We start from the raw sequence: 19,285 nt of genomic DNA on the forward strand, positions 1-19,285 counted from the left end.
TGAGCGGCTGTTTTCTTCACATTTCCTAGCTTCTTGATGTATGTCCAAATGCTGATAGTTAGTAAAAGAAATCTACTTTTTAATTGTCTCATAGACTCTTCTCAATAGATAAATCTAATCCCTTCAGCTTTGAACAAATGAGGTTTGGATCAATGGAAGAACACATAACATGCGCTTAAAGAAACTGAAATAAGGCACCCATGCTCTGAACTGTCACATTGGAATGCTGGAAGATTATTCCTCTTGATAATACCACCTTCAGCCTTCCATATTAGAAACTTTTTGGCCCAAGACTATGAGACTGCATTAGGTATCTATCTTTGCAAGACAACTGTACAAATTTCTTTGCCCAATATTTTATACAGAATGAAGCATTTTAATGAGATACTAATCTGTGTAAGGCCAGTACAGGAACACTGTTCCTCACAGATCCATGGCAGGCTTGGGGAGTTGCACAAATCACTTAGCCAAGCAAACGCTCTTGTAGCCCGTATCATTGAAACGTTGTTCCATGTTTCACAGAAATAAAACTGAGAAATATGCTTGAAATTGTTGGTTTGAAAACAGGAGAACAATTAGCCAGTTCTTCCATAGGGAAAAAAAGTTTAGAAAATATCTTCAATGCCACTCCTTAGTGGTTTTAAAAAAGTATATTCAAAATAGGAGGCCAGACATTGTGCTGTCTATAAACCCAGCCATTTGCAGACTAGCCAGCTGCAAATCAGTTTCCTGAAACCATTTTATATACTAGTTTCTAGATAATTATTGGGATGGTTTGGGAACCAAACTTTGAAACAGTAAGTACAGTATTGTTTGGTTATTTTAGATTGTAAACAGGTAACTTGTGTTTGCCAGCCTGTAACTGTATTCCAGAAAAGCAACCAAATGAATTGTAACTTGAGTGGTAGAACTGTTGAAATTGTTAAAACAAACAGAATCCAGCTCATTTTGTCTTTTATCTCAAACTCTTAAAAGTATGCATGGTTTTTCAGTAACAGAAAAAGAGATTTTAAAAAGAGTCAGTCCTATAGAACAAGCAGACCATGACAATTATGACCCAGGATATGCTGCTAGTCTCCCAATCCTGAGGGTCCATATTAAAGCCTTAAGTAAAAACATCCTGAACTGCAAGGATGCTCAGAATCTATGGGTACCTGTCATGAACAGAACTAGTTCTTGATTCCAAGACGGCACAGTGTGAATGCTGGGTTACCATCAGTTGGTGGGCAGTTAGTTGGGTTATTATCAGTTGGTGGACAAAATTTACAAACCCAGAGCAGGTTAAGAGGAGAAATAACGAAACGTTTAACATCAGGAAATGCTTTTGCTGCAGCTCACTTACGTGTAGGCCACAGCCATTCTCCTTAGAAGTGGCTTAAATGACACTTGTGTTGTAGACCATCTGATTCTAGATTTAATTTTATGGTCATCTGTATTTTTTGTGCTTGACAAAAGCCCTACGATTAAAAAAAAACCGCAGCTATACTCTCTTCAACATACCAGCTTCACAGCCTCCGTGACACCCCTCTTGCCTTTCAGATTTCCCTTAAGACAAGACTATGCTTTATTAAAGCAACACCACCCCGTGCCGTCATCCTCTCCCAGGGGCCACTCCAGGCTCCCCGGCGGGGCGTAGCTACAGCAGTACCAGCGAACCATACACCATCCCTCCACCCAAAAAAACCCAAACAAAACACAAACACAATGCCAAACCAACCAAACAAAAAAACCCCACTAACTCGCCAGAGACTCCCCTCACCCCCGGGGGTCCCGGCCTAGAGAGCGACGGGGAGAAGGGGAAAAGCCTCGATGCAGTGCCAGCGGGGATTTGGCGAGGCCCTTGCGGTGACGCAACGCCGCGGCGGGCAGCTCTCTCCCCGCCGGCCTGACTGGCCCCTACGGTCTCCGACGGCAGCAACGCTTGGTGGAAAATGGCCACAACCGGGGCCAAGCTGCCCTCAACCCTCACCACCCGGCTTCGGGGCCGAGGAGGAAAGCGCGCACCTTGCGCGGAGTTGTCGCTGCGTCGCCCCGGAAGCTGGCGGAGGGGGGAGGGGGCTGCTCACCCGCCTGTCCCTGTGTGGCTCTTACCTCAGGGGGCGAGGAAATAGGGAAAAGGGAGAGGAGCACGGCGGGAATAGGGTGGGTAGGGCACCGCTTGGCCGAAGGCCGCCACTACCCTGACTCCCGCAGCGGGCAGCCGTCCGCGCCTCCCCAGGCTGACGGACAGGCGGGCGACAGAGCGCCCGCGGGGCTACGGTGGGGGCTGCAGGGGGGAGCTACGGCGGGAGGGGGGCGCAGCTGGGCCCGCCGGGGGGAGGGGCCGGACCGCGGAGGGGGCAGGGCTGCTCGCTGCAGTCACCCTCACACATACCGCGCCGGGGAGGAGAGAAAAAGGCCCCGCTCCGGCGGAGGGATACCGCCCTACATATATAGCGGGGCGGCGCAGGCTCACAGCCTCAGCACTTCTCTGAGGCGCAGCGGAGAGGGAGCAGCAGCAGCAGCAGCAGCAGCCGCCGCCACCGCTCGTGGTCGCGCAATTCGTGCAGCCGCCGTCAGGCCCAGCGCCATCACACCATGGTACGTAGCTCGATTGGCCGACTAGGCTTGGGGCTTCTGCGCTGCCGCGGATTTGGCGCACCGGGAGCTCGCTGGAGTCTCATTGCGAAGCCGGGGTCAGCGGAGTTGGGTTCTTCTCGGGAAGGGAGGGGGGTGCTGGAGGGGGGGGAGGGGTTTGAGGCCGCAGCCTTTCCCGCCGCGGGCCCTGTGGGGTGAACGGGATGGTGAATGTTAATGCCTCCGCCCTGCGCGGGATCGCCGCAGAGTTCCTCTTCCGCCGCTTACTTCCCCTTTCCTCGGAGCCTGTCGTGTGGGCGCCCCGCGTCTTCCCGCCGCGGCTCCGCCTCGCCTTTTCCTGCACGCGGCGCTCTCTTCCCTCCGGAAAGGGACGGGCACCTCTCCCTGCGGCTACGGCCCCTCCGCCGGGCAGGGCGCGTTGCGGGATGGGGGCCGTGCCGGGCGGGGCGCTGGGTTGCGGTCGAGGATCCCGTTCGGCTCCGGCACCAGCTGCACTGCGCAGGGACTGGAGTGGGGGGGGGCGGCGGCGGCCCGGGGGAGGACACCGCGTTGCAGTTACTGCGCCCTCACTTCCCCATCCCCCCTCCATCTCCAGTAAAACGCAGCAGCGGCGAAGCCCATCGTTGTCTGCATTACATCATATCTCCTCCTCTTTTACCGCGGCCCCCGCGCACCCCCTAGCTAGGGGAGATCGGGGCGCATTGCGTGTTGTTCGGTTGGAAGCGGCCCAACGCCCGCACGAGAGTCTTGGCGTGGGGAGCGCAGCCTCCCCTCTTCCTGAGGGGCTGTGGGGGAAGAGCCACCACCCCCGCCACCGAGGGAAGGGGATGGGGAGGGATGGTTGCGATGCCCAGGCGGGTCCTGGTGAAGGATGGGGACGCTGTGTGGCCGTCGGCTGTAGAGGGAGGGGAAGCGGGGCCGCACTGCAGCAGTGGGTAGCTGCTGACCGGGAAGGGTGCCCGTTGCGTCCGCTGGGCTGCGAGCCGGCTGCTTCCCGGCCCGGGCGATTCCAGCCTCTGCCATGCTCTCCGAAACGCATCGATGGTGGGCTTTGGGAGCGGCTCGCATCATCCCCTGGCCGTCGGGCGCTGGCGCAGCCGGGCAAGAGGGAAAGCTGGGATTTTACCGCCTGCTTTTTGCTTCCTTACCAGAGTGGTGAAACAGTTGCAGGCAGACATCTAATCGTTTTTTGGCAATCTGGGTGTTCCTCGGCGCTGTCTCTCCATCTCCCCTTCCTGTCGGGGAGGGCTGACATCACCACGACAGGATTTGATGACTTGGCTGGGTGGGGTGATGGCTCCAGCCTTGGTACCTTTGTCCCGTAGCTAGGGCAAGTGGGCAGTAGTTGTGCCTGTTGTGTGGTAAAGTGAACCCTGTGACGCTTAAGGGTCAGATTGTGTGCTTCTGGCATCACGGTGGGTGAAGTTGTTTGTTTGGGTTTGTTTCTTTTTTTCTTTTTTTTAACCTGAAATCCAGTTTTTAGAAACATCGAGTGAGCACCGACTAGTAGGGCAGTGAGCTGGTGCTGTGGCTGTGGGTTGGAGGTTTTTGCCGAGGTGTGGCTCTGTTTCCTGTTCTGCAGGGCACTGAGTCTGTTATGTAAATTCCTTAGATAATCTTTAAGTAAAACCTCGCATTTTCTGGAAAATCGCCAGCTGTGAAAGGAGGAGCTGGCTTCTGAACATTATTTTTTCCGCTGTTATTGAAGATTTATTGAATTTGACTCTCTTTGTCTGTTTGCATTTCTGCCCTTTTGCCCTGTTCCCACCCCACTGTGCATATGGGGAATGGTTTAATCATTACATACAGACATTAAAACGTATAAAAAGCCCTCACAGAACACTATTTACAGGTGAAATGTGTGCATCATTTAACATGTACAGCAAGCTTCCAACTCTACCCTATTTTTGTATGCAAGATAGTATAGCCTGTTAATTCTCCACTGTATTTGTTCTTCTTTACAACAATAAAGTGTTTTTTATACTTGGATTAACCGTGTTTTAGGCCAAAAGGGTTCCAGGATCTTTGCTCTGTCTGACCTGTAAAATTCTCTGATCTGTTAGTGAAAACTGTCCAATAAAATGAGTTTAAGAGGAGCTAGTACCTCTTTATTACCTGTTATCTGTGTAAAAGTCACATATTTGTTTCCTTTTTAATTACTAGGAAAATGCTTATTTGTCCATAAATTGGTTAACTCCTCTGAGTCTAAACAGCAGAGCATTTTTTGATGCTCTATCCATGCAAAGCCGGGAGGCTTCTGGAAAGATGTGTGGTTAGCACAGCTGAGCTCTGGGAAAGCCCATTTAATTTCCCATTTTGGATACAGCAGTGGCTTTTTGATGTACCAAAGATCTTAGGTAGACATTTTAAATAACATATAAAGCAATCTACTTTCCAGTGTGAGGCACCTTAAATTGCTTGGCCGAATGGACAAATAGTGCAATCGCTTGAAAAGTAGTCGTTGCCATTGTTTGAGATAGCAAAAAACCTCCATAATACTGACTAGTAATTCCTCCTAATGTCGGAGCACAGTCCTTTCTGTTAAGCTTAAACAGTAGGCTAATACTTGATGCAGTGTCGTGGGGGAGGGTAGACTTTAGTGTTAGATCACTAGGTGGCACACTTTACATTAGTCCACTACATACAAGTACTCCCCCGCAGTAGTTAGGGTCACTGTACTGCTGGAAGTGACATCTAATGTGAGGAGAAAAGCAAACCCATTAAGGATTTCATGCCTTTCTGATAAATTGCAAGGAAATTGCCCTCTGTGCTTGACTTGACAAAACAGAGTCCTCACAAGTTGAAGGATGGCACGTCTGGTTCTTCATCTGCAATTTCAAAACGAAATAGCTGTAAATGTGCTTTTGGAAACAGTTGCATGGTGTAGGTGAGTGGAATCTCCTTGCAGGGGCAGAATTCTAGGGATTGAAAGTAGCTTTGTAAAAGTAATGATACATTATGATAAATCACTACTGAAATCTAAAAGAGCTGTCTAGTGGCTTGACATGGCTAGAGGTAAACAATGTTCTAAAATGTTCTATTCTTCGTGTAGGCTGATCAGCTGACTGAAGAACAGATTGCCGGTAAGTGTCTTGAGAAGTGATTTTTATTTTCTTGCTAACCCCTTGTGACTGTTGTGACTGACTAAAAGAAAATACCTCGCACATAATGGAAAAACTCTTTGACAATTTCAAGCCTATACTAACACAGTTCTAAAAAGCATTCACTTAAAAATTCAGAAGATTACTGGTTCATTGCCTCTTAATTTAGGCTGCTTGTTCCTTGGACTACAGATAATGATTTTTTTTTAGACTTTCAGACTTGAGCCAAGTCCTTCTAGATTTCTTGCAAACAGAAATAATTGCTAGACTCAAGTGAACTTCTTGGAGTCAAAGCAGACCTAGGTACTCTTTTCTTTTTAATAAAGTGAAGATAAACTTGAAATGACAACAAGTAAACCTAAAATAGATTTATTACACGTTACTATAAGCCAGTGTCTTTTAAGTAACTTCTAACAGTGCCTGTAATTCAAGCTCATTAGGAAAAGGAACATTACTTGACTTGTGGAGACGAGTAACCTCCTTGTGGCTGATGCTGATTCCTGTTATCTGCTACCTTAACCTGTAAATGACTGCAGACATACAGGAAAAATAACTGCTGGTGGGTGAAGAGAACCCAGTGGGTCCCTTTGCTTCTGTCCCTGGTAGCTGCTGTTTGTTGCAGCTGTGCCTCAAGCAAGATGATGTTGAAACGCATTCTAGAACTTTAATGCAGATAATAGCCACATGAAATAAATTTGAATATGCTATGCAAATTGCCTTGATACTCGAAGTAAATTTTTATTGCTGTTTGAGTGTCAGTTATCTCAGTATGTGGACAGTTAGCTTAAATGTTTGTTAAAATTGTACCAGACATTGCTAGTGAAGTGCTTTTTTAGTGTGGAATTTTCTCATGTTGATGACGTTACTAAACACTGGGACTGTTTCTGCCCCTAGAATTCAAGGAAGCCTTTTCCCTATTTGACAAAGATGGTGATGGTACTATCACAACAAAAGAATTGGGAACTGTCATGAGGTCATTGGGTCAAAATCCAACAGAAGCAGAGTTGCAGGATATGATCAACGAAGTAGATGCTGATGGTAAGTGTTGAAAAGGATAGTTATTAGCACTGTGATCATCCTAAGTATATATGACCTCCACACCTGGGCTTGGACTGCACAGAGAAGATTCGGTGACATTGATCTCTTGAAACGGTTTCAAAATACTTGATAGACTCTAAACTCAGAGGTGTCAATTGTTTGATTGCTTTCTGTATAGGACTTAAGATGCTAATTGTATGAGCAAGAGTAAAAAGGAGGTGGGCAGATGCAAAGTTACGCTGTTTGCCTTTAATATTTTATGGGTCACAGCTTCCTATTGCTACCTGACTTGCCCTGACCTGCCGTTAACCTCTATTTCCACCCAGGGTTTGTCAGCCCATGTTGGTATTAATAGCTGTATTAATGTCTGTGGTTTTTGTCAAAGGCCAAAAATGTAGGAGTGGCGTAGTGTGAAGAATCCAAGAACTGAAAATGCATTGTGGAGATACCGTATAGATTAATGTGATTGTATTGGTTCGCTATTAGATGGGAGGGATTTGAGACAAAAGCAGGAAAGCCTTGCTGTATCAAGTCTATCAGAATTATTTTTAATGGGTGCCAGAAAGGGTAATTGCATTTTTTTTTCTGAGATTCCAGACAGGCCAGCAGTAATAAAAAAGGACTGATACTTTCCTCTGCTCAGTGATGTCAGGGCTTTGATCTTTTATGTTGGTTGTGATAGTGATTTTTCTCTAATCTCAAAGAGTGAAATTATTGGCAAGAGTATAGGTTATCTGACTATGTTTTCAGGCTACATTTAATTACAGCTACTTTCCTAACAGTCTAGCTAACTTTTGGATGCAGAAGCTGAAAAACTTTAGGACTTGCAGTGTTCTGTAGAGTTTGTGTATAGTGACTTCTCTAGGCTGCAGTACATGATGCTGCTCTGGCAGATGAAAAATAAGGCCACTGATAACTATGATGAACAGAATTTCAGAGTAGTATGCCTGCCCATTTGTTTGCATCTGGTTTATGGCAGAATGCTTGGCCCTTATTCTACATATTCACTTTTTAATTTTTTTTTAAGTACAAGACCTCTGTTCAAATTTAGGTGATTAAATTGGACCATGATGATAAACCTCACTCTGTAATCCTCAAACTGTAAAGATTTTTCTTAAAACTGCATTTATTTAGCTTCTTTGCTATAGTTAACTAGTGAGTTTGCGCTGTCCTAAAGCAATGGGTAGATATTAATTGTACAGCAGAATATTTAGCATGGGGGTTCTGCCATACAGGACTGAATTGTGACTACACAATTCTATTCTTTTTCTTCACAGTTTTGCCTTACTTATAGCTATGAGCAGTCTGAAGTTTGGATTCTTCTTTTGAATGAACAAAAGTCTTAGGTCAAAGACCTGCCTGTTACCAGGAGATTTAGTTTTGGCAGTGAAATACTTAAAAGAATGATGACTGCTAAGCTTGCCAGAAGTGCCAAATGGCATCTTTTATCATGTGGCTGGAATTTAGAGATCCTTGTTACCCCTTAAAACGATGCATTACTTTTGTGGTGTACAGCATACGTTGATAAAGAGGTTGATTTTTTTATCAAGTACTTGTGCAGCTTTGTGAAGTGTAATTTTCTCAGATTTTAGATATCCTGGGCTTGTAGCGCCAGCTTTGTGATGTATTCCCTTCTGTAATCTTGCATAGCAATTGAGATGTTCTAAAGAAACAAAACAGTTAATTTGGGGAGCAATTTGAGGTAAAGATAAGTTTCTTAATATTGGTTAACCTTGGAGCATCAGACTAACATCTTATTTGCTACTTGGGTGCTAAATTGTGTGGCTTGACTTGGAGAGAAGACAACAGATGATTTCCTTGTGCTGAAATACTGCAGTGACAGTGCTTACTGCACATTGTAGTAGCAGAAAGGTAGTGGTAGTAATTTTGGAGAGAACTGACTAGAATCATATGTGGAAAATCTGTCTTCTTAGCCCCTGGCTAAATTAAATGCCAGATAATACTTATTTTGTGTATGAATGAAAGCATGGAAGTTTAATTTTTGGAAGTTTCTTTTCATTAAGGCAATGGCACTATTGACTTCCCTGAATTTTTAACCATGATGGCCAGAAAAATGAAGGACACAGACAGCGAGGAGGAAATCCGTGAGGCATTCCGAGTCTTTGACAAGGTATTATTAAAAGCACAAATACTTCTAGAAGCAGTAATGATATCCATCTTTTCCTCTTCTGGTCCAGGAGGGGAAAAAGAAGTTCTCTAGTAGAAGCAGAAGAATTGAAAACAGAGCAGGGTCTGTTTTGGAACCAGAATCGGCATTGCTGCAGGCTGATTATACTTGCTTTACACAGCAGGTCTAAGATTTGGGTTTATCCGGAGGGGAAAACTTTCTGGTCTTTGTTAGGAGCAGAGATGAGCAGAACTTGATGCTTGTGGGGTTGTGGGCTTCTGGGAAGTGAGAGGTAGGGGAACCTTCTGACTTTGGGAGAGATGAGATGTTTGTTTGGATGCAAAGGTTTTGTGGAAGTTTTTGAAGCTGTCATCAGTATTCTGGAGGGAACTGAAATCACACATGTTCTGTTTCTGAGATGGACTTCGAGATTGTTTTGAGGAAAACTTGAGCTCAATTCACACATCTTCTTTAAGGATACCTGGTCATACATGATGGAAGTCAATCATTTCTAGGACAGGATTTAACCTCTTCTAATTGCTCGGATGTGACAAATGTCATAAGACACTTGTGTTGAGTAATAGCTGGTGTGGCTGCTATGTGCAAGAATATCTTAATTTTTGTGGGGGAAAAGATTAATACTTAGATGAATATGTGCAAGAGGAAATTAAATCCTGTGGTTTAATTTCTGCAAGGCTAGGTTTATATTTAAAGCCACTGAGCTTATCAACTTGTGATCACAATATAAGATCCTGCTCTAAGCTAGTATGTTTTTCCTGTTATATGGAGGAGGCTAAATTCTGAAAGAGTATGGGATGAGATCTAGGTTTGAGTATTACTAATGAAACACTGACTAGCAATATTGTTCTTTTTTTTTGTAATTCCTTACAAGTAGAATTTAAATGTTTTTGTTAAAGATTTGTTCTATATAATCTTATCCAGAAGCTTGCCCTAGCCACCTGCAGTTGGATTATTAGAGGCAGTGTTATACAGAAGAGAAAACCTATTGTCTGTTTTGGATGGGGTTTTTTAACCTTGCTTAGGCAGAAAAGACTAAACAAAATATTGTTCGTTTTTGTGGTGGTGTTTGGTGTTTTGTTTTAATGGCTTTGTAGCTATTAAGATTTTTAAGTATTTTAAATCCAGGCATGCAGTTATTACAGTACAATAATGTTGTGTGAGGATATAGTGGCATGCATGCTTCCTAAGGCAAAGGCACTAGCACATACTGAGGGAGGTTATATGGTGTACTAGGTCTGTTTGTCCACCCCAAGCACTGCAAGGCAAGTTCAACAGTTACAGGGAACCTAGATACAATTTTAGGGATCTTGTCAGGCTTGTCAATCATGATCTTGTGCAACTCTTTTCCTCACAGGATGGTAATGGCTATATCAGTGCAGCAGAACTACGTCATGTTATGACAAACTTAGGAGAAAAGCTAACAGATGAAGAAGTAGATGAAATGATCAGAGAAGCAGACATTGATGGGGATGGGCAAGTCAACTATGAAGGTAAAAGTTGCTTAACGTGACTGAAAACCACTACTCTTGAGTAAAAGTCTGTTACATAGGGCATTAATTGTAGTACTTGAGATACCAATTTATTCAGTTACCCATTTCTGCAAACTAACTTAGAAGCAGTGGAAAGGAGGTTTTAGTGCCAGACCTGATTAAGAGACTTAACGTTTGAATTGTTCTATAGTCAGTAAATCACACTGACTTTTTTATCTTTTCAGAATTCGTACAGATGATGACTGCAAAGTGAAGAGACCTCCTTTACACCTTTTTTCCTCTAGAAGAATCAAATTGAATCTTTTACTTACCTCTTGCAAAAAAAATGTTCATTTATTCATTCTGTTTCTGTATAGCAAAACTGAATGTCAAAATACCTTCTGTCCACAAACTGCATGTAATGGTTGGTGGTCCTGTCCCCAAAAGATAAACATCAGTTTTACAATATAAATAATTGTACTACCTTGAAAATAAAAAAAAAAGGAAGCACTTAGTGAACTCAAAAGTTCCATTTGCTAATGACTATTACACTGTTTGGGCTGGCCAGTTTTTCATGCATGCAGCTTGACAATTGAGCACAGTCAGACATTTGTATTAAGGAAAAACAAAATGAAAACAACCAACCTAAAGGATCCACTCTTCTGTTCATAAGTGGATTCTAGTTCAATTTGTAGTATAAATTGTCATAGCTGGTTTACTTTAAAATTGGTTTATACCTCAGGATGGTATGCAGCAAAATGGTTGAAGGATGCAAAACTTAGAGAAAATGCCCTAAAGGTTGAATGGTTCTCCTGTACGTAGCAGTGTGCTCCAAAAATACGATGATCTTAACTATGGGTGGCATGTCTGTTAAAATATGGTTTTAACATTGTCTGCATTGCACTATAGTGAAACGGGTGTCGAGCTGTTACCGTTCACAAAATTTTTAAAAGAAACCTTCACCAAGGGAGCATCTTTGGACTCTCGTATTTTTAAAACCTTCTGTACCATGACTTGGAGCTGGCGGAGTAGCCTGTGGACTTCAGCACAACTATCAACATCGCTGTTCAAGATACTACAATTTATGTCCATTCCAAGTTGTAAATGCTAGTCTTTTTTTTTTTTTTTTTCCAATAAAAGACCATTAACTTAAAGGTGGTGTTAAATGCTTTGTAAAGCTGAAATATATATATAATTGAGATACTAAACCAAAAAAGCAGTAGGAGGGACGTGTTTCTATGAATGACTTGCTGCTAAATTATAATGCACATGTATGCAATAAGTTATCCCCTATCTTTTCAAGATGGCAAGAACTGACCTCCTGTAACCCAAGACCTTTGCTATAAATAAATGAACTTGTGCTTGCCTTTCATATTACGACAATGTTAATTTAGTTGGTCTCAAAGTCGTGTAATGCTGACTCGTCAACTATCAGCACAGAAGTAACACCTCATTTCACTAAAGTGGAGAGCTCTGAGCATGCTTGTCAATACTGGGGAAACGTGTCTAGGTTACTTATGTTTTTTTATTTTTGACAGGTTATAGAAACTAGTTGGAGGATTTAAAAAGCATGGACTTCATGATAAAATTCTCAAACATGCCAAAAATGCATTTCTCTACCCACAGAAAGAAAATAAAAGGACGTTTCTGTTAAAATACTGGAAAAAAACAGACAGCAAACAACCCTAAGCCTTTTTGTAAAGTGGGGCTATTATGTCTTGATTATCTTCTCAAACACTTGCATGAATTTTGTGGGGTGGAGAAGAGGACTGGGGTTAATTTAAAGAAACATCTTGTTACTTCTGCTTTGCATGCACTAGCAGTGCTTAGTCATTCCAGGTCTCTCAGTAAGTGTTCTCTGATCCTTCGGCTTCCTCATGAATGAGTGGCAAAGCAGCCATGTCCACTCTCCTTTGGAAGAAAACGCGCTTTTTTTTTTCAATAGCAAAGCCTCCATGTGGAAGGCACTTACACGTGGGAGGGAGGGACTGCAGCTTAATTACTTGACTGTAAGTTTGTTTCCAAATGTAAGGAGTTGCAAACCTTAATTGCTTAATTGCCTTTGGTTTTGGAGAGTTTTGATACTATCTCTTGAACGAGATGCGAGTCTCCATTCATCCTGTCTAACTGAGGTGCCTGTGTTAAGAACTTGGTTGCTTGAAATGCAGCTTTGCGCAGTGGGGGTCAAAAGACACCTCCCGAAGGCAATCGAGACTATCTGCCTTCAATGATTTTTTTTATTTATCCCCCCCCCCTCCGTTGGTGTTTATTTTTTTTGTTTTGGGGTGGGGGTGGGGGGAGGAGTTCTGGGTGATTACAGACCCAGACACCTTAACCAAGTGCCTAAAAGTTAGATGGGCTGAATGTAGGCAATTGTTTAGAGATCTAGTTCTTGAAAAGGCTTTTTGCTGTGGCTGCCTATGCTGTCAGAGCATACTGTCCATGATAATGGGAATGTCTGACTACTGTTGGGAAGTGCAGCTGCCATGCAAGAATTAAAATGCTACTTAAGTAGTGTTTGAGAATGGCTGCACAGAATCTGTAGACCAGCTTTTAAAGAGAGTGTACTCGAGACATGCAAGATAGGAGCAATGGTTGCTGCTCTGAACCAATTACTTCTGCCTGAGTGTGCAGAGAGATCTCGTTGAGTAGGTAAATGCTTCTTACCATCTATCTGTCATTCACTCACGGTTGGTAGGGTAGTTCATTTAAGAACAGCTGCTTTTAGCTTATTCAGTGTGCTCTGTGCTTGCTAGTAAAGAGACCTCATTCCTGCAAGAGGTTCTTGGCTTGATTAGAAATTGTCTGGCAGTGTGCAGTGTTGGTATGCCCTGTAACTGAATCTGCCTGGAGGTATCTAATTATTAACTGACTTCAGTACCACATCAACCTCGAGTAAATGTATCCTCTGTACAGGACTTTAGCTCTGTTCCCTTCTGCATAGTGAATATCTAGAGAAATTAAATGGTGTCATCAAGGACTTTTTTATTTTACTTTATTTTTCTGTGAGTGTGTGTGTGTGGCTTTGGCTTTTTCCAAATGTGGAAGTGTGGGCTGGATACACTTGGTGCATGGCTTAGAAACATGGGACTGGAAAGAACTTCCTGGGTCATCAGATCCAGTCCCCTGCTATTGCAGGCAACCATGTCATATAATCCTTTTAATAAACTGATCAAGCTTAACCACCTGCTTGTAAGTGGCTTGTTTTCATGCAAGTTCTGTAACTCCTGTTGCTCTCAACTGATGCAAGTTATATATGAAATATGAAGTTAATCTAAAGGTCCTCCAGCTTAGCTTTAGGTTTATCATAACACTTACTTAACTGGCTTTCTCAAACCTGCTACTCTTTGCACAACACTTAGGAAAGTGTTGAATCTTTACACCCCCTTGCTATGAATAAGAGTTGGTGTGCTTGCTTATTTTTTTTTTAATGGAAAAGATGGATGTCTGGCTTGTTGAAATCTGTTAGATATGTTAATTGTCAAGGCAAGAAACAACTGAGTTACTTGTATTTGATACATAAATTTAAGACTAGAGTATACATAACCATTTTTAAAATACATCAATTTGCAGTGTAGTTTTATATTTAATACTGAAATTGTACTGCTAAAGTTTAAACTGCTGTCAATCATATTCCTCTTCTGATCATAATGAACAAATAAAGGGTAAGAAAATGCTTAACATAGATTACTCATTATCATGCTTATTTTATTAATTCAGGCACTGAAATGTCTCTAGGTATGGGGCATTTGTTTTATTTTCTGGGGTGAAGGGGGGTGGGGGGTGGTACTGATGTGGTAGAAGACTCTTAGCCCCCAACCATTGGTCACACTTGTGCAGCTTCATAAATACAGATGCTACCAAAACCAATCAAGAATTTACCTTGCATCTTGGTAATGGATTAAATGCACGTGTGGGAGTGGGTCTGTCCCCTGGGCAGGGTGCAGTGCTGCACCTGTCAGCCCCTCTGCCCTGCCCAGGTGAGGAGGGGTGAAGCTGTATCTTGGTCCCTATATTGCAGTATGCATGTGATGTTAATGCAGATCCTTGTTCCCAGGTGACATCACCCTAAACTAAAGGCACAGTGCTAGGGTTTAGAAATGGTTACTAGAGCTTACTTCTCCCTTACCATGAAACTAACTGGAACACTTGCTTTATTACAAAGCCCATAAGCGTGTTTGGGGTTATTTTGCTTGGTTTGGGGGGGTCTTGGTTTGATTTTAAAATTAAATGATTAAGTAGAACCTGACAAAAGACTGTGGCAGGACCACAGCATGTCTCCTGACTGCAAACATCTGTCACATGAGGATGGGTGATGAAGGCTGAAGCCATCTTTCTCCTGACTGACATTTAGGGAAGTAAATGGTATACTTGCAGATAAAGCAGCTGGACATTTAAGGTCAGTAATACAAAACACACCAAGTGTGTGTGTGTGTGTGTGTGTGTATTTTTATATAACAGCATTGCAATCCCACAATTAAAGGTGTGGGGCTTTTTTTTAAATCCAAATATAATATTTTGAAGAAATCAGATGATGAATTCTGTGTGGATCTGCTGTTTGCCATGGAAAATTTGTATGAAGCTCTAAGTACTTAGAGGTTCTTGGAAAATAGAAAATTCTTGGTCAGCTAGTACCCTAGGGAAGCATTCAGAGTATATTTGTAGTAGTTGATAATTTAAGCTTGATACTAGTAAATCCAGTTTCAGACTGAACTGGCCAAGTATTCCAATACATGTCAGCTGCTGATCAGGTAGACACTAAAAGAATCTCTTACAGTCTCATGGATGATTAAGCACAGCTGATATCTAGCAAGAAATGAATGCTTGTGTTGCTTGTTGCTTTCCATCCTTCTGGTGACAGTAACCAGAAGCAGAATAGAGCAGACCAAGGTCTCGTGCACTGCTCTCCACAGCTGATAAGAATCCTCTTCTTCCCTGCGCAGTGCTTTGCTCTGCAGAGGCAAAAGCACTGTGCAGTGCAGCACAGCCCTTTCAGCCACCAAGCTACTCTACACCAGGATTAAAAAACCCACGTGTGATACAGAAAAAGTGGATTGCATCAGGGGGTTAAACTTCTCCCAAATGCCTCTGGAGCCTGATACAGTGAGTGACACCAGCACTGTGTACAACTCTCCCAATATTGCCATCAGAGACCAATGAGGTTGCAAGTGTCGTTTACAGCATCCATAGAGGTGTTGGACAAAGCTGGCTCTGGCTGGCAGTGAGTAGCACCACAGCCTCCTATGTGGTGACCTCTTTTGATGTTTCAGAGAAGTTTTGTCAGCTGGGAAATGTACAGATCTCCTCCACAGAGATGCTTTCAGCTGCTTCACAAGTCAGCATCTGCAGAAAGATTGAAAGACTTATTCATAGTGCAGCCTTTTCATGGCAAAAAAACATCTCCTAAGATAATTATTGGTGGAAGTTCAGTACAAAAAACTGGGCTGATCACCTGAAAATGAATCAGTGTTTTCTGAATCTTTAAAACAAAATATTTCTAGGTCTCTAAATGTAATGTATTTGAAAAGCAGGTTCTTGAAAGAAAATCCTGCTTTCCCTACCAGCTGAAACATTTTAAATGAACACAGTACTTGAGTAGGAGACCACTAGATTATCTGAGAAAGCCATAAAAAGGCATTAAATAGCATTTCCTATTTTACTAGTTTGTAGTGGGGTTGGCAATGACCATGTTGGTAGTATAGTGAGTATTCCAAGAAAGGGTATGGTGAAAGAAATGGATAGGATGAGAGCAAAAAGAATACCCAACCTTGGGACTGTGTTGTAGTTGTTTCATGGAGTGTTTGTTGCCCATAAAGCTATATATTTGATTGTGAGCTGCCTGAACACTGCAGTTTTTCCAGCAGCACTAATGACACTCACTTTGTCTACTTCTCCTAAACCACTTGCCAAAGCTTCCCCTGCTCCTGCTAACTCTATGTATACATGAAAGTATTCAACTTAGAAAAGCTAGTTGTAAGCCTGCTACAGTTCAGAACTTGCCAGATATTCTCTCCTTATTCTGAGCTTTCTGTACAAAGGCATTAAAACTAAAGATTTCCTTCAGACATTCTGGCAGGAGACAAAACCATGATTCAGGTTTGGACTGAATCTCTTTGTTAAGTAAAATATGTTAACCCAGAGTATTTAGCTCCCTAGGAATCTGCCACATTATCAAAACTGGTTTGTCATGGATTTTGACATAAAATTTGACAGATGTTTTCTAATAACCTATTTGCTTCTTTAGATATTTCCTGCAGGAAAATTCCTATGCGTGTACCACACATGCCCTAACAATTGGTTTGCATGAGTTTATCTGCCCTGCATAGATGAATTAAAGTCAAGTAGATTAAATCAGTAAATCAAGTCAATATATCTGGGCCCCTCAGTTCAAGAGAGATGTTGAGGTGCTGGAAGGTGTCCAGAGAAGGGCAACAAAGCTGGTGAGGGGCCTGGAACACAAACCCTATGAGGAGAGGCTGAGGGAGCTGGGGTTGTTTAGCCTGGAGAAGAGGATGCTCAGGGGGGACCTCATTGCTGTCTACAACTACCTGAAGGGAGGCTGTAGCCAGGTAGGGGGTGGCCTCTTCTCCCAGGCAACCAGCAACAGAACAAGGGGACACAATCTCAAGTTGTGCTGTGGAAAGTATAGGCTGGATATTAGGAGGAAGTTCTTCCCAGAGAGAGTGATTGGCATTGGAATGGGCTGCCCAGGGAGGTGGTGGAGGCACCGTCCCTGGAGGTGTTCAAGCAAAGCCTGGATGAGGCACTTAGTGCCATGGTCTGGTTGACTGGCTAGGGCTGGGTGCTAGGTTGGACTGGATGATCTTGGAGGTCTCTTCCAACCTGGTTGATTCTATGATTCATATCAAACCTTTTTTCACTACCAAAGAAGATGCCTTGCTCTGCTAAACAGTGACAAAAGCACAGCTAAAAGTGTGAAAATTTCCTTGCTGATTTATTTTCCATCAAATTAATTTGTGGATGAAGGTAAGCAGCTTCTTCCCTAGCTCAGTTTTCTATAGTGAACACTTGCACAGAATGGCCTTAGGGCTACAAAACTAAACACTCAAGACTTAAAACCTGCCCAACTAAGGTTACCCATGAAACTCCAGTTTGACCTACTGCAACTATAATTGCAAAACATTGTGATTCTGAATTGTCTCCTTCTATGCTGCCTGTAGCAACTTTGCACCAGTGTACTAAATATTTCATTGCAAACGTTTTGAATGCATTATTCCATATCCTAATCACTACCCAATAGTCATCTCTTGTTCCAAAGGCAGGATTACTAGTTTCTTCATTTTTTTCCTGTGATACTTACTTAGCTGAGTGATTTTAAAATACTGCTTGCTTTCTTGCACACAGAGTAAAGGAAGAACGTGGCTGGTCCTTATGAAATGGAAGAAGCTGAGGTGCAGTGAAAAGCAGTATTTCTGAAAGCTCAATCTGAGCAATTTGCATCTGTTAGAATCACAATCATACCTCGTGTGGTACAGAGACCTCGTCAGTAACAGTGTCCTTTGTGTCTGAAAATCAATCTAAGCCTTTGTGTCAGGCAGCTATTGCTTAGAGGAAGCAACTACCTGTACACAGTCCTGAGTCTGAGTGGTCAACCTACTTCATGCAAGGAGTCCATGAGCAAGTTGTGCAAGACCATGAGCAGTTGTTTACCAGGGTAGCAAAAGACTGCTTTGTCTCACAGGTTGGCTTTTCTCTTCTTCCAGCTCCTATATCACATCCCCCTCCCATTGCCTAACTTCTGCATCACACGAAAAGAGATGAACTATGCAGTATTTCTCTCACTGCACCATGCTGATTCAGCTCCTACTAGTGTCAGGGAAAGAAGTGAAACAAGCAGGGCGATTTCATTGTAGGACAACAAAATTAAGGGCTGGAAGGGAGGTAGGGGAGTGAAAGTGGCAGAGAAACTCAATTCTGGCACTTTCTGACTTTGAGGAATAACTTTGTGCTTTCACTGCTCTTTTAGTCCTGTAATTTGCTACTGCAAGTGTGAAAGCAGAACTGCACTCTCAGCACAGGAAACTTGCGTGGCATCACAGTGACACCGCTTGAGTCATCATCCAAGATGCTGCCTTTGTGTTTGGCACAGACTCTGACCTCTCCAGGTAATAGAGAGACAGCAAATGAAGTCCTCCTGCTTGCTCAGCCAGCCTGAAGTGGAGACAGAGCACTTTGCTCACTGGTAGGATGAGGAGAGAATCATAAGGGTTAAAGTGCAAAAATTTGTGAGTTGAGATAAAGACATTTTAATCAGGAAAACAAAATCCACACATGTGCAAGCAAAGCAAGCCAAGGAATTTGTTCATTGCTTTCTATCAGCAGGCAGGTGTTCAGCTACCCCTAGGAAAGCAAGGGCTCCATCACACAATGATTCTTTTTCATCACTTCAAATCTCTCCCTTTCCTTCTTCTTCCCAGCTTTATATACTGATCATGGCATCATATGATCTGCAATATCCCTTTGGTGAGCTTAGTTCAGCTGTCCTGGTTGTGTTCCCTCCCAAGTTCTTGCACACCTCTAGCACACTTCCTGATGAGGCAGCATGAGGGGCAGGAAAGGCCCTGATGCAGCGTAAGCACTGCTCAGCAATAGCTAAAACATCCCAGTGTTATCAGCACTGCTTGGATCACAAATCCAAAACCCAGCACCATAGGAGCTACTATGAAGAAAATGACCTCTACCCCAGCCTGAACCAGTACATGGGACCATCTATTTCTCTCTGATCAGGGCTGCCAATGACACATCTTTTTCCAAATCTCCATTTCCACAAACACACACCAACATTTTGTCTTACCCTGCTGATTTCTCACCGAGCATTTTTTCCCTCTGTGTTGCCTAAGACAGGACGATCACTCAAGGGAGGGTGCAGAAGAGAATCTTTCTGCGCACTGCTTACAGCCCTGCTGGTATCACAGTATCACAGAATCATC

The 19,285-nt window shown here is 43.2% G+C and overlaps 1 protein-coding gene and 1 long non-coding RNA gene across 2 annotated transcripts in view; one reads left to right on the forward strand and one right to left on the reverse strand.

Moving 5' to 3' along the window:
- Nucleotides 1–2,080, reverse strand: part of LOC135179608 (uncharacterized) — a 29,956-nt gene extending 27,876 nt beyond the window's left edge. The window contains exon 1 of the long non-coding RNA XR_010304051.1: nucleotides 1,343–2,080. This is a non-coding gene — a long non-coding RNA (uncharacterized LOC135179608). The remainder of the gene's footprint in view (nucleotides 1–1,342) is intronic.
- A 323-nt stretch (nucleotides 2,081–2,403) lies between these two features.
- CALM1 (calmodulin 1) lies at nucleotides 2,404–13,516 on the forward strand. The gene is made up of 6 exons (XM_064151611.1): nucleotides 2,404–2,580; nucleotides 5,630–5,660; nucleotides 6,573–6,716; nucleotides 8,741–8,847; nucleotides 10,220–10,355; nucleotides 10,580–13,516. The coding sequence occupies exons 1-6, from the start codon at nucleotides 2,578–2,580 to the stop codon at nucleotides 10,606–10,608; spliced, it is 450 nt and encodes a 149-aa protein (XP_064007681.1). The 5' UTR covers nucleotides 2,404–2,577; the 3' UTR covers nucleotides 10,609–13,516.
- The last annotated feature ends 5,769 nt before the right edge of the window (nucleotides 13,517–19,285 follow it).

Source organism: Pogoniulus pusillus, chromosome 1, assembly GCF_015220805.1.
Source record: "Pogoniulus pusillus isolate bPogPus1 chromosome 1, bPogPus1.pri, whole genome shotgun sequence".
Lineage (NCBI taxonomy): Eukaryota > Metazoa > Chordata > Aves > Piciformes > Lybiidae > Pogoniulus > Pogoniulus pusillus.

Excerpts from the sequence above, each read along its gene's own strand:
- CALM1 (XM_064151611.1), top strand. Across the intron at positions 5,661-6,572 it reads GACTGAAGAACAGATTGCCG|AATTCAAGGAAGCCTTTTCC; the intron begins GTAAGTGTCTTG and ends TTCTGCCCCTAG. Across the intron at positions 6,717-8,740 it reads CAACGAAGTAGATGCTGATG|GCAATGGCACTATTGACTTC; the intron begins GTAAGTGTTGAA and ends CTTTTCATTAAG.